Raw genomic sequence first — 12,972 nt, 5'->3', positions numbered from 1 at the left:
TTCTCCCTCTCCCTCCCATTCCCCCAACTTCCAATTTGCCCATGAAGTGGTTGTCACATTACTTGGTGAATGATTGGGAGACAGGAGTTGTGGGTCATAGTAACTTGGAAAGGGTTTTTTTTTTAAATGGAGGGTAGGAGTGTTTATATGGCTGCTGATCTGACCGAGTCTGGCTACACCTTGCTCTCAGTCTTGGGAGTGGGGCCACAGAGTAGAATCTGTGTATGGGTAGGAGCAGGTTCAATGGAGGGTTCTTTATTTTTAAACTGGAAACATGAATATCAAGAGAAGCCTTCTGAGCTTATGCTAGAGGACAACAGTATGAAAGACTTGATAGATCAGGGTCCAACTATATTCTCAAGGCAGAATGAATTAGACAACAGTCTGAACAGATGCTCAGAGCAAAGATGCGTGTGTGTGTGTGTGTGTGTGTGTGTGTGTGTGTGTGTGTGTGTTTGCCTTCACATGAGGGTGAGAGAGAAGGCTGCTAAGGGAGAAAAGAGATAAGAGAAGATTTCAATTGGCCATCATCTAGTTGAAACACACAAAAAATTTTATACACTGCATGCTATACTTTCTGGTTTATTTTTTTGAAGACCACTGACTGTAAATGTTAGTAAGGTGACACTAATTTTTCTTTTTTTTTTTTGCGGTACGCGGGCCTCTCACTGTTGTGGCCTCTCCCGTTGCGGAGCACAGGCTCTGGACACGCAGGCTCAGTGGCCATGGCTCACAGGCCTAGCCGCTCCGCGGCATGTGGGATCTTCCCGGACCGGGGCACGAACCCGTGTTCCCTGCATTGGCAGGCGGACTCTCAACCACTGCACTACCAGGGAAGCCCCTGGTGACACTAATTTTAATATCAAAAAATAATATCAGGATGGTATACACAAACCATTTACATGGGAAATCCCTGTAAATGACATTAATATCATAGAACAAGATGATGAGTGAGATAACCACAGTTTTACATTTCTCAGAGGACAACCCAAGAATGGAATTTTTATGAGGGTAACACAGAAAAATAAAGCTCTGAAAGCAACTGTAGAAGACAGAAATAAAACATAGTAATACCTGAATACCAAAGAAAAAAGTGGTAGGTTAAAATAGGTTATATTTGTGAGTATAGCAAGTAAAAATATTTCTGAAGATGAAGGACATGTATGGCTGTTTTAAGTCTGGGTGACCTTCTACTTCCTCTTGTCTGTGGGTTATAAGGGCAGATCAGTTGAAAGGAAACTAACTGAGTTTCCTCTCCTGTCTTTTACATATGAGAAAGAAAGAAAAAAGCATTTGCTATTATGGATGCAGTTCTCAGAATCTCACTAGAGGGTGGTGTTGGTTCTAAAACCAGAGATTGCTAATCTGGTACATTCATTACCAGGCTGCATTTATATTTAAAGAAAAGGTAAAATCAAGCCTTCTCAGTCTTCCCTAAAAGTTGGTAAATGTCAAGTCTGAAAACTCCCAAGGGCCTCATCCAGTTCTGGCTGCTTGCAGCCCCAGAGGAGCCAGATAAAGTAGTGAAGAGATTACCGGAGGAGTTAAGTGGCAGATTCTAATTTCACCTCTTGCACTAACTAGTAGACAAGAAACTAAAGCTCTGTGGGCCTTCATCTCATCTGTAAAATAAAAGAGTTGCGCTAGATGATCCCTAAATCCCCTTGCATCTCTAAAATTCTGACATTCTAACAAATTCTGGGTCTAAAAGGCTGAAGAATTTCTCATGTTCTTAGTCAAAGGAACAAGTAACATCTCAAATTATAAAATTATTAATAATTAAAATATAATTTAATGTTATAAATAAGGTTTAACAGAGATTCTAATATTAAAAAGCCTTTAAATTAAAATGTCAAATCTTCTGTCCTACTAGGAAACCTCAGAGCCATCCTTTTTTCACCTATCTGAACATTCTGTGGTTAATTTCACTGCCTTAATGCATCATTCAAGGATATCGCTCCTCTTGCTAACTTGCTGGAAATGAGCAAAATATGTTTATACAGGATTATCTAGAGAAAGGAGGTTAAACCATTCATTATCAAATAGGGATGTTTTAGGATAGAGATTAAATCCCCTACCTCACCTTGTGCTTAGCCAACATGCATCATATCTACGCTTTGTGAGGAGCCACTCTCCAGAGGATTTAGTTGGTTTGGCTTCCTATTACTCTCACCTCTTTTTATCTGATTTCATTTCCTTGTTATATTTATTCACATTGCAGAGTGAACTGAAGATGTTTACACGGAAACTGAAGCAAATTATCCAACAACAGGGTCCCAGTAAACCCTAATTTATCTCTGCATGGACTTAACTTCTAAAGGTGAGAGCCTGCAATTAACCCCTGATGGTGCGAAGCTGCACTCCGCGTCACGCCAAAGGCTTTGACCTTAATACTCAACACCCCATTTCCTCCAAATTGCTTTGCTTTGCAAACGAAGGTTTCCTTTCCCCCGCCTCTGTCCCATCCCCGGATTTTGTTGCAACTTCAGGTTCGTTTCGGACATCTGAACTTCCCAAAATACACACGGAGCGCCTCCGGGTGCGCACACGCGCGCTCTCACACCCCACTCGAGTACACAAGCCCGTCTGGGTCGGCTCCCGGTTAGAGAACACATTCCATTCTTCGCGCTTGGGCACACCCCTCCCTAGTGGGGATTGGTCGGGCCGACCCCCCCCTCGGCGAGGCGAGACTCCTAAGTAGCCCAGACGCCTGCCAATCCCCACGGGCTGTCAAAACAAGTCCTTCCCTCCCTGTCACAACAGAGCGGAGTGGAGGTCGTCGCCGCCGCCGCCGCCGCCGCCGCCGCCGCCGCCGCTGCCGCAGCCGCCGCACTTCCTGGGGCCACTGCGCCGCCGTCCGCGGGCAGGTGGTTGGTGCGCCGGGCAGCGGTCGCCGGGCTCCAGCCCCTTTCAGGCCGCGCGCGTCCCGGCCTCAGAGGCAGCCCGGCCAGGCGCCCGATGCCTTTTGTCTGGCGCAGAGCGGGCGTTTGCATCACGTTTCGGACACCTCCCTCTCCTTTTCGCCTCTCCTTCTCCCTGCCGCTCACATCTCACTCCCGCCGCGGTCCCCCCAAGGACTGCCGGCCTCCTGGATCAAAGCCCGCGGACGTCTCTACTCGAGCGATGTCTCCTCTCCAGAAAGTTGCCGCCACCGCCGCAGCCACCGGGCGGTGAAACAAAGTCTGGCGCGGTCGCCTCCCGGTGCATGAGCGCACCCGTGCCCAGCGGCTGGACTCCGCTGCCGGGCGTGCCGCCTCCCCCCGGGGAGCCCGAAACGCGCTCGGCTATGGCCGAGGGCGCAGCCAGCAGGGAGGGTCCAGCGCCGACAGACGCGGCCGGGAGCGAAGACGAACCCCGAGTGGGCCCGGACGCCGCCTCCGGGGATGGCGTGGCGGCGGCCCCTGGGGGCCAGTGGAGGGACCGTCGCAGCGGGGTCGCGCTGCCCAGCGCTGCCGGGGCCCCGGCGGACAGCGAGGCCGGCCTCCTGGAGGCTGCGCGGGCGACCCCCCGGCGCAGCAGCATCATCAAGGTAAGCGAGGCCGCGCGACCCCGGGAGCGTGGGTGTGGATGGTGGACCGTGGATGGGTCATGGGCCGGGGCAGGATGTATGGTGTCCGGAGGCCACGCAGGCTTAGCATTGTTTTCTCCCATCCCCTTCATTACCGAACCTTCCTTCCTTGTCCGGAGGTTCCCAGACTCAGTTCTTGGCTGTGAGAAGCAGAAGTGACCTTTTTTTTCTTGACAGAGGAGGAAAAGTTCCGCTCTGCGTCTTTGCGTTTTCATGGATGCTTTTCCTCATCTTCTCTGAAAGTTTCGCTAAGCCGTTGATATGCGGAGGAAGGGAGGACTCAATATAAATGCAGACCCGCGGGATGGTTGTGCACTGCTCTCCAACGAGAAGTTAGCTTTTGCCGCCCAGTAAAGGAAATGCACAGTTTACCCTCAAGTGAAGCAAAACAAAACAAAACAAAAAACCCCAAACCCTCGAGACTCAAACTGTCCTGAGATCTCACGAAGCGTGAGCTTTCCCCGTAGGCAGGCAGAGTTTTCAGTGGCCCCTGCAGCAAAGTAAAGAGCGATGTTGGAGCCCAGAGTTTCCGCGCTGCAGAGAGCGCAACCGAAAAGCAGCCAATCCACCAAGCAGCACCCCGGGGCCTTGTGGTTACCACCACATGCAGGGAAAACGCTTCTCGACCCCTCAACTACCAGTCAGGGTTTCTCTCCATCCATCTTCCTTCCACTTGGGGCTTGTTTCCTGTTTGAGATTTCATCTTGGTTGCATGACATCGGGTTAAGGTCCCCTGGAAGTCAGAACCCTTCCACAGGCTTTGGAAAAGGGCCTTTTAGCGTAAATGCACGTGGGTAATCTTTGGTACGCGATGTTAAAACCGATCTTGGTAGAACAGTCAGTATGAAACTACTTCCATGTAAAAGTAAGCCAAAGATGATAATGAAGGATGGACTTGGAACTACTTACTATTCAATGTACTTGTGTTAATACATTAAAAACCCTTGCTCAGGTTTAAGCTGTGTATACACCACATAATACGTGTCTCTTTCTCAAGCTCTAAACTGGAGCTCCTAGTGCCGGTGTGGGTAGACTGCTCCCCTAGTCCAGCCAGCCAGCTCCAAGTATAGTCTAGGCTTTTCCCCAGTACTGACACATGGAAGTTTAAAGCCACACAGGGAGATTTCTATATTAAAAGAAGAGTGGGTGGTAGTTACAAATGACTTGTAGTAGTTTCTGTTATTTTGTGACTTTTAGATTATGTGAAAAGAAGTGTTCTATTCTGGGTGTGAATTTGGATAAAAAGGAAATGATCACTTTTTTTCCTTTTAACCCACAGGTCAGAAAGCATATTGTTTTGAATCTTAAAAAAAACATCACAATTAGATAGCACACATTTTGGAATCTAAGATATAGACACTACATGTGTTGTGTGAAAACAAGAGCCTCAAGATAGTTTAAAATATACCATCATAAAAAGCAGTGGGCTTTTTTGTTGTGTTGTAAAAAATGAAAGTAACAGAGCGTAAAGGAATATACAAATTCTTGCAGCTAAGTTTGCACTTTTTAAATTTTAGTTATGTGCTGGTTGATATTCTCAGAAGAGTCCTTGCTGAGTAATGATGCCTCTGTTGTTTTGAAGTTTCTTTTTGTGACAAAAAAGGAGGGAGACAACAGAGTAGCAGCTTGATTCTTTCCCTATTTAATAGTAAAATAAATATTTAATAAATGACCTTTAAAATTAAAGATACCAGAAAATGAAGTAATTATTATTATTATCTTAAGCTAACTCTTATTGAAAAAGTAATATATGCATATGATAGAAACAAATGTTGCAAAGGAGTTTGAAGGGAAAACTCCCAGCCACTCCACATTCCCACTTACATGGTCCACCCCCATAGCTGTTAACACTTTCTTGTGTATCCTTCCAGTAATATTCCATGTATATATAAGCATATGTATCTGTACTTATCTGTGGTGAACTACTGATGCTGCTGACTTATGTAATAAAGTTTCGCTAGAGTTTACAGGCCTCATATCTTCAGATTTGCTCCAAACATTTTGATGTCTAGAGGGTTGTCTAAGGTCATTGTGGTGGGTCTGTTAATCTTCAAGGATAAGCTGGTAGGCCATTGGTGGGTAGCGGTCCTTGGGGTCTATTCCCAGAGCCCTTCATTATCTTACAGTGGGGAAAGAGGCAGTTGGTGGACTCTGTGCCACTCCCTCTCTGAGATTAAGGACCTTTCTGTTGACATCTTGAATCTGCTGCCCCATGGTTTGTTCACTTTAGCATAGTAAAAATGAGAATTTCTAAAAAAGGTCTAGATCATGTAAGAAATAAGTAGCACATGTTCTGTATTGAGAAAAGATTGCATTCTTCATAGTTTTGCCAAGAGTTCTTTTTATTTGGCACTGAAACATACACAAAAAAGAAAGGCTCTAGTACATTTTATATTAATCAAACTATTAAATGCTGTTCCAAACAGCCTTAGTACAGGGATAATTGATATTCATGATCATAACTCTGAGCCACTGAAAGATCGTGAATCATCAAATATCAAATTATTTTCAGCTCAATTTAGGTATTGTTTCTAGTCTAATTGTTTGACTGCTAATTCTCTATAAACATGGATATTAGATAAATCAGAATAGTGCATTCCTCTATCATGCCAGAAAACAGACTGTCTTGTATATTAATAAAAGGAATGTTTTCAGTAAATTTGCCCTCCCTAATTTGCGAAAATATGTGTTTAGTTGAGAAAACAATTTCATTCTGAGCTGATGAAAACAATAGCATTTATCTTTACACATCTTTGGAAAGTCTTCTTTCTACTATAATTATGTTTCTTCCCTTATATGCCCAGTCCTAAGTTTTAAAAAATTTAATGTGAGAGTTAAACTAGGTTCTCTTTAACCTGTCCATTTTTTCCCTGTGTTTTCCTGTGTGAGCTTTTGGGCAGCATTGACGTTGATAAATGTTGCATGTTTTTTGGTAAGTTCATTGTTATATACCACAATATTGCAGTAGACTCCATCTTAATTGCTTCTTCATGACTTGTGGTTTAAAATTGCTTCTTCATGACAAGTTAGTTACATGCAAGGTTGATAATATCTAAAAATTATGTACTGTTGTAGGTTCAAATATATTTCTCCTTAAGGAATTAGACCATTTAACTATCTGGTACATGATATCAAATTTATACATTTAAAATATTTAACATTTTAGATTATAGTTTACAGCTCTATAACTCTATAATAGAAATTTTTGGAAACAGAAAGCAGTGTAGCTTATTCCTTATGCCAGATGGCAGGAATTGAGATATAAAAGAGCAGTTGTGGGACTCCCCTGGCCGTCCAGTGGTTAAGACGCTGCACTCCCAATGCAGGGGGCGCGGGTATGATCCCTGGCTGGGGAACTGAGATCCCACATACTGTGCGACCAAAGGAAAAAAAAGCAGTTGATTTGTCTCCCACTATATGTAATGTATTGAAGAGTTCTACTTTTTTCCTTTTGATTCTACTTCAGTATGAATTCTTGAGAAGAAATTATCACTTGGATCCCATGGACATAGGTGTGTGGGATGAAGATAGGAGCTGGAAATGAGGTGCTGAGACGTGCACTGAAGCAGCTAGAGTAGTGACTTCCATGTTCATGTCTCTTATTTTATATTATGGCCAGTCTCATTCTGTCATGTTCATTGTGGGGCTGGTGTAGTGAGTTTCTGAGCTGCAGCCTCAAAAATGCACCTTGGGTACCTATTGACCCATGTAAAAGTTATGGCTCTCCTCAAACGGGCAAGGGAAATTTTATTCACTTTTATGAAATGCTGCCTACTATGAGTCAAGTACTAAACTAGGAGCTTTCATACATTATAATCAATCCTCATAGCAAACTCTCTAAAGTAGAGAAGGGAGGCATGGACAGCTACTGATACAATGTGGATTCAGGATTCATACCCATGTCTGCTTAACATGCTGATTCTCAGATGCAGAAAGCCCATAACCCATGAATACTTTTTTAGGTTAGAAACAACATGAACATCTAAGAACGGGGCATATTCTTCGGCTCCCAGGCTTGTGGGCAAACTATCTTGTCTCAGCTCCACCTCTCCAATTCAGAACACCTGGAAATGGATGACTCTAGAAAGGGATTGCTGTTGCTTTTGTCTTTGGTCGTTTTGTTAGGCCTGTACTGTATTTTAAAAGGTAGAGCAGCTTGGCAGATGTTCTACTTGCTGTCAGTATATGAAAGGTACACCTGTTCTTTTACGCCCGGCCCACTTCTCCCCTGCCCATGCACACAATTGAGTTTGTGAAGGACTGTATTCTCTTTTAGACTGATATATGGGGCATAGGAATATGTATTATTCTAGAGGAATGATGCAGTAAGGGGTATTGTGTGGGAGCTCTGAAAACATTCTGAAAACATTTCTTATAGAGACAGTTATGAAGGGAATTAAGTGTGATTGAAAAATAACTCAAAAATTTTAGACACATTATAAGTTAAATAGGCTTCTGTAGATTGGCGTGGGAATTAATCAGAATTTATAGACCCTTTTTCCTGTAGAAATATGTGTTAAAAATTCCAAATAATCGACTTATGGGTGAACTTTGGCTAAACAACCTGATTGTACAGTGGGGCTGGCCAGCCTTACTGCGTGCAGTTAGTGTGCCTTGGTTGTTTCAGTCGTGGGTGCTCCTCCTGAGGAATGATTCATAAATAGCGTTGAATTTCTTGCGTGGATTTGTTTTATTATCCTAGTAACTTCAGTCAGAGTGTTTACTTTTCCTGAAATTGCCATAGAAACATGGTCACATTTCACCTTAGAAGTGGTTGCTTCTCATTGTGGTGTTTTTCTGATGTGATTTCTTATAGCATCTCTCAAGAGAATTCAGAATAAAATTTTGATAGAGAGCCTTGTCATGTTTTGATGAGAGATTTTAGAAGTACCTGTTGATTAGTGCTTGCTACTACTATCAGAATTTACAAGAATTTTTTTCCTTCTTGGAAAATATATTAAGGTTTAAAAGGTAGACATTAATTGCATAGCCACTGAGAGGTCAAACATACATTGCAATTAAGACTGAAGAGTTGTTTTCCCAGCCTTTCCCCTTTTACAGTAGAGAAAAAAGGTAATTAAATTTTGTACAGTAAAATGTCAATTGAACATTTATTACCAAATAACACCTCAGGCACCACAGGGTATTATGAGAAGACATCAGGGACAGCCGACTTTACCTTTGGTGCTACTGAACAAACAATCCATGAATGCTTCTAGGTAATGCCGGAGCAGCTGGTCAGGCAGCATGCTGGGGAGTAATTCAAAGAAAGAATTACAGCAGGTTTCCCTGCTCCCCCAGTGACTGCTCAGCTTTAATAACTGTGAGCATTAAACATAATTCCATTTTCAGTAGCAATGTCTAAACTGAGACCTGTATAAGATTGTACATTAAAAAAATTATCCAGCTGAAGATGACTAAACAGAAGTAAGAGGCAAGAGTAAAGTTCCTTTCTGAGTTTCCACTGGGGTCTCAATGCTAGTAAATGAACCATTGTTTATTAGATGGGGAGAGAGAATAATTTGATTACACTTCCAATCTAAACCTAAGGTAATAAATCAGTAAACCTATTACAGTGGAACCTGTGAGTTCTACAAAATCTCATATTTTGATGTTTTCTAATAATGTAAAAAAGGTTTATTTGTAGTATTATCAAATCTTATTTATCTTTGCATCCCCAGTTCATCTCTGTATCCCAGTTCCTATAAAGGTTATGATAGACAGAATTTATTATAATTAATGAGTATACTAAATTGATAAAAACAATTAGAACTGAATAGTCAAGTTCTATAATGACAACATTCTGTTTTGTTTTAATTCTTGGCCAATGTGTTGTGTATTTCAGCTAACATTAGATGGCAACAAAATTATAGTGTGACAAAGTATTGGAATAGTCCTTTGGATTTAAAATTGGATTTGATTTCTAGTTTAATTTGTAACATTTTATGTGGATGTGTTGAAGAGAGATATAATCTAGTTTATTTTCAACAGTACCATTTTAATTTACCTCACTAATAATTAAACTAGCATTATTTTGAGATAAGTAGGATTGTACATTGTGAGTAGAAAAGAATCATATTTATATTATCATTATCACTCCAGGAAGAAGAAAGGCAAGTTAATTTTGAAAACAATATAATCCATCCAAAACAAAACAACATAACAACTAAACTATTTTAGTAAGTGTGCTTAGTTCCCAAAGATTTCTTAATTTGTATTTGTGAATTTATGATACCTGTTACTGGCAAGGATATTGTGTTTTTCCTTAACCACACAACTTTGTATTCAAAAGTTTAAAATCTTTGAAAGATAATATCTGCTTTCTTTTTTTTTAACATCTTTATTGGGGTATAATTGCTTTACAATGGTGTGTTAGTTTCTGCTTTATAAAAAAAGTGAATCAGTTATACATATACATATGTTCCCATATCTCTTCCCTCTTGCGTCTCCCTCCCTCCCACCCTCCCTAATATCTGCTTTCTTAACTCTTTCACACTGACTTGTTCAAAAGCCTGTTAACAGGTGCTAAATCTATACTAGACTAAGCTCAGGCAGTATGTATAAGTAGGCACACTTGTATCATTGTATAGTACTATGTAATGGTTAGAAATGATAGATTATACTCAGAACACCTTCCCTGTGAGATGTTGAGGAAGATAAAAGCACAAGGAAGTAAAAAAGAGACAAAAGCCAAACAAACAAAAAAACCCCTTTACTGTTAGCTGGGACCAAGATTACAAGGCAGAACTCTAGAAAGCTGGACCTGATCATGTTGTAGGTACTTTTCTCTGAGGCTCAAGTGATTTCAAACCAAAGCAGGCCAAGTAGCCTGTGTTCTTAAAGCCCATATCTTTCATATCAGATCTGACAGCTGATGATGAGGGTGGGCTGCTCAGGAGCTCACCCCATCGGGCTAGAGAATAAGGAGTCAGCAGGAGGAGAATGTGTTTCCCCTCCAAACCTCCCTTGGCTCAGGCTGGGTTAGGGTCTGGCTCAGGAAAAGGGCAACTGTGTGGGAAGCGTGAGTGTAAACTGCCTTGCTCTGCTCCCCTTCAGGTCAGCACGTTGTTGGGTGAGGGGAGAAAGAGGATACCATGCCATGTGCACTCTGACCTTTATCTCCTTTGAAAACTTCACCTCCACAAAACAGATTCTATCAATGTCCTTGAACTTGCAGTCTTGTAACCATTTATCATGACTAATTTTTGGAGGCGGTAGTAGGGGCAGAAGTGGGGGATGAAGGTTGGCAGAGTCTGTGCTCCCCCTGGAGACTGACATGCAAGATGCAAAGACATCTTCAGCACTTAGTGAACTCCCCTTTTAAAATACTTTGGAATTATTGATTCCATGCTATAATTATTATATATTTAGATATGTTATTAATAATTAAATGCTTTATTTTGATGTTTAATCTAATAGATAAAACACCTAGTACATCTTGCAGAGATTTTCCTGTTGAGAAATTTTCTTATAGCAAATGCTTATATAAGTTGTATGATGAGTCTGGCATTGTTCAGTTAATGTGTATTAATTCATTCAATCCTCACAATAACCATATGAGTTTAGTATTTTTAATTGTTATTTCCCTTTTTACAGTTGGAGAGATATGACTTGCCTAAGGTCACACAGCTAGTAAATGCAGAGCCAGGAAATGGACCCAAATGGTCTAGCTCCAGAGGTTGCTTTTAATCTTTATGCTGTACATCCTCTTAAATAATATTGATTTAAACCTTAGCTAGTATGCATGAAATAGCAGACATTATATAGCTACCTTAAAAACTAAGTTTAGCTGACAAATCGAAAAGAAACTATTCTGAAAACAACTTCGGGAAACTCTGATAAGGATTCTTTGATTATGTTTTTTTAGCTTCTTAACCTTTCATGTAAAATACCCATGACTTTACAATAATATCGTACACTACTTTCCCTTGAGACGACTGGAAGTCCTCTTAGTACATTTTTACTCTTTTATCAGAATTAGCATCTTTACCATGTAGCAAGAATTTATGATCCAACTTTGCTGTAAATTACACAGACTAAGGATGGACTGTTACTTAATCAATGCAAACTGATATGATTTATTTTATAGTTTGATAGTTTTGTCTTCCAGCATCAATAAATCAGTAAGGAGTATCTGAGTCTCTAATACAAGGAAGTTGGAATTTTGATAAGTGGTAGTGGATATGATGCTTTACTATTAATATTTCTTCCCAATTACATTTGAGGTAGGTGAGTTCATCACACATATGAGGAATATCTTAGGAATTCCATTAAACTGAAAGTCTGTTTAATCATTTACTTCCTTTTTTGGGGGGTGGAAATTCCAAAAAAAAATGGGAAATTTAAATATGTGAGTATGTCATGAAATTACTGTGCTTGTGGCTACTCTATTGTGTTGATGGTAGTGAGTCCATTCTGCTATGCAGAGATACAGTACCATGGCCAAATCGTACCCAGAGGTTTGTCCCCATCACTTGGAGACTGGCCAGGTGTTAAAGGCACAGTCAACTCTCGTGTTGAAACACTCCTCATATGTCAGGTTTAATTACCTATGTGCCGTTATATTAAATTATTGAAAGGACATAGGACTTTGGCTTTTTCTTTCTCTTCTCTCTCTTTTTTTCTATTGCAGCATTTGCACAATAAGGTGTTTAGTCACATTCTCTTAAAGTGGAATTTTTTCTTTTGGAAAAAACAATAAAGCTTTCCCCAAACATCTGAAATTTACAAGAAATATTTTTCCTAATACCTTCTCATATTCAGTTAGTATGGAATCAACCTGGTTTTGTGATAAATGCAGTGGTATGTATGTGTGTACACACTTAATGCTAGACACATTGGAAGTCAGAAGCCTCAACAGCAGGTGACCTTTTTTTCCCCAGCTTTATGTCCTACAGCTGGGATGATGGTCTTTATCCCAAGACATGTTTTTTATGAAAGTAACTGCGTGGGCTATGAGAAGCCACACTCAGAAATGTTAGCCAAACTCAGAAAAGTTTGGTCAGAAGTTGAGATTTTTGTGGTTTGGGGAGAAGAGAAAGAGGATCAATGTGTGCTAAAGAGAATGGAGTTGGATGGGACCATGTTTATAAATGGAAAAAGTAATGCTTCAACAAATAGCTCTCTACCTAGATCATTCTGCTGGAAGTTGTACATTTGGGAATTCAAATTTTGGGGATTTTGATGGCTTTTTGGTTCTTCTGGAGAGTCTTTTAACTAATTAACACCTCACACCTTAACACACCTAATAGTGAATACTCAGCTTAGGGCCCTTTGAGCCTAGAGATTCCTGGGAAGGATCTAAGAAGGACTGGTCTAGTTTGTTGGTGGGAATGCATGGCATTAAAGACAAGTTTTGTCTATTTTTCTGTTTTTCTAGCCCTAGCCCTAAGAAAGTCCAAGGA

General features: G+C 41.0%; 1 protein-coding gene across 2 annotated transcripts in view; it reads left to right on the top strand.

Annotated features, from left to right (window-relative positions):
• The window catches only part of PLCL1 (phospholipase C like 1 (inactive)), a 393,008-nt gene that overhangs the window by 28,996 nt on the left and 351,040 nt on the right, over positions 1-12,972 (top strand). For both annotated transcript variants that reach the window (XM_060152382.1, XM_060152383.1), the window contains 2 exons: positions 2,222-2,320; positions 2,764-3,529. In XM_060152382.1, the coding sequence (XP_060008365.1) occupies positions 3,206-3,529 (324 nt within the window). In that variant the 5' untranslated portion in view covers positions 2,222-2,320; positions 2,764-3,205. The remainder of the gene's footprint in view (positions 1-2,221; positions 2,321-2,763; positions 3,530-12,972) is intronic.

The sequence above is a fragment of the Lagenorhynchus albirostris genome, chromosome 6 (assembly GCF_949774975.1).
Source record: "Lagenorhynchus albirostris chromosome 6, mLagAlb1.1, whole genome shotgun sequence".
NCBI lineage: Eukaryota > Metazoa > Chordata > Mammalia > Artiodactyla > Delphinidae > Lagenorhynchus > Lagenorhynchus albirostris.
This window is presented reverse-complemented; position numbering and strand designations above follow the sequence as displayed.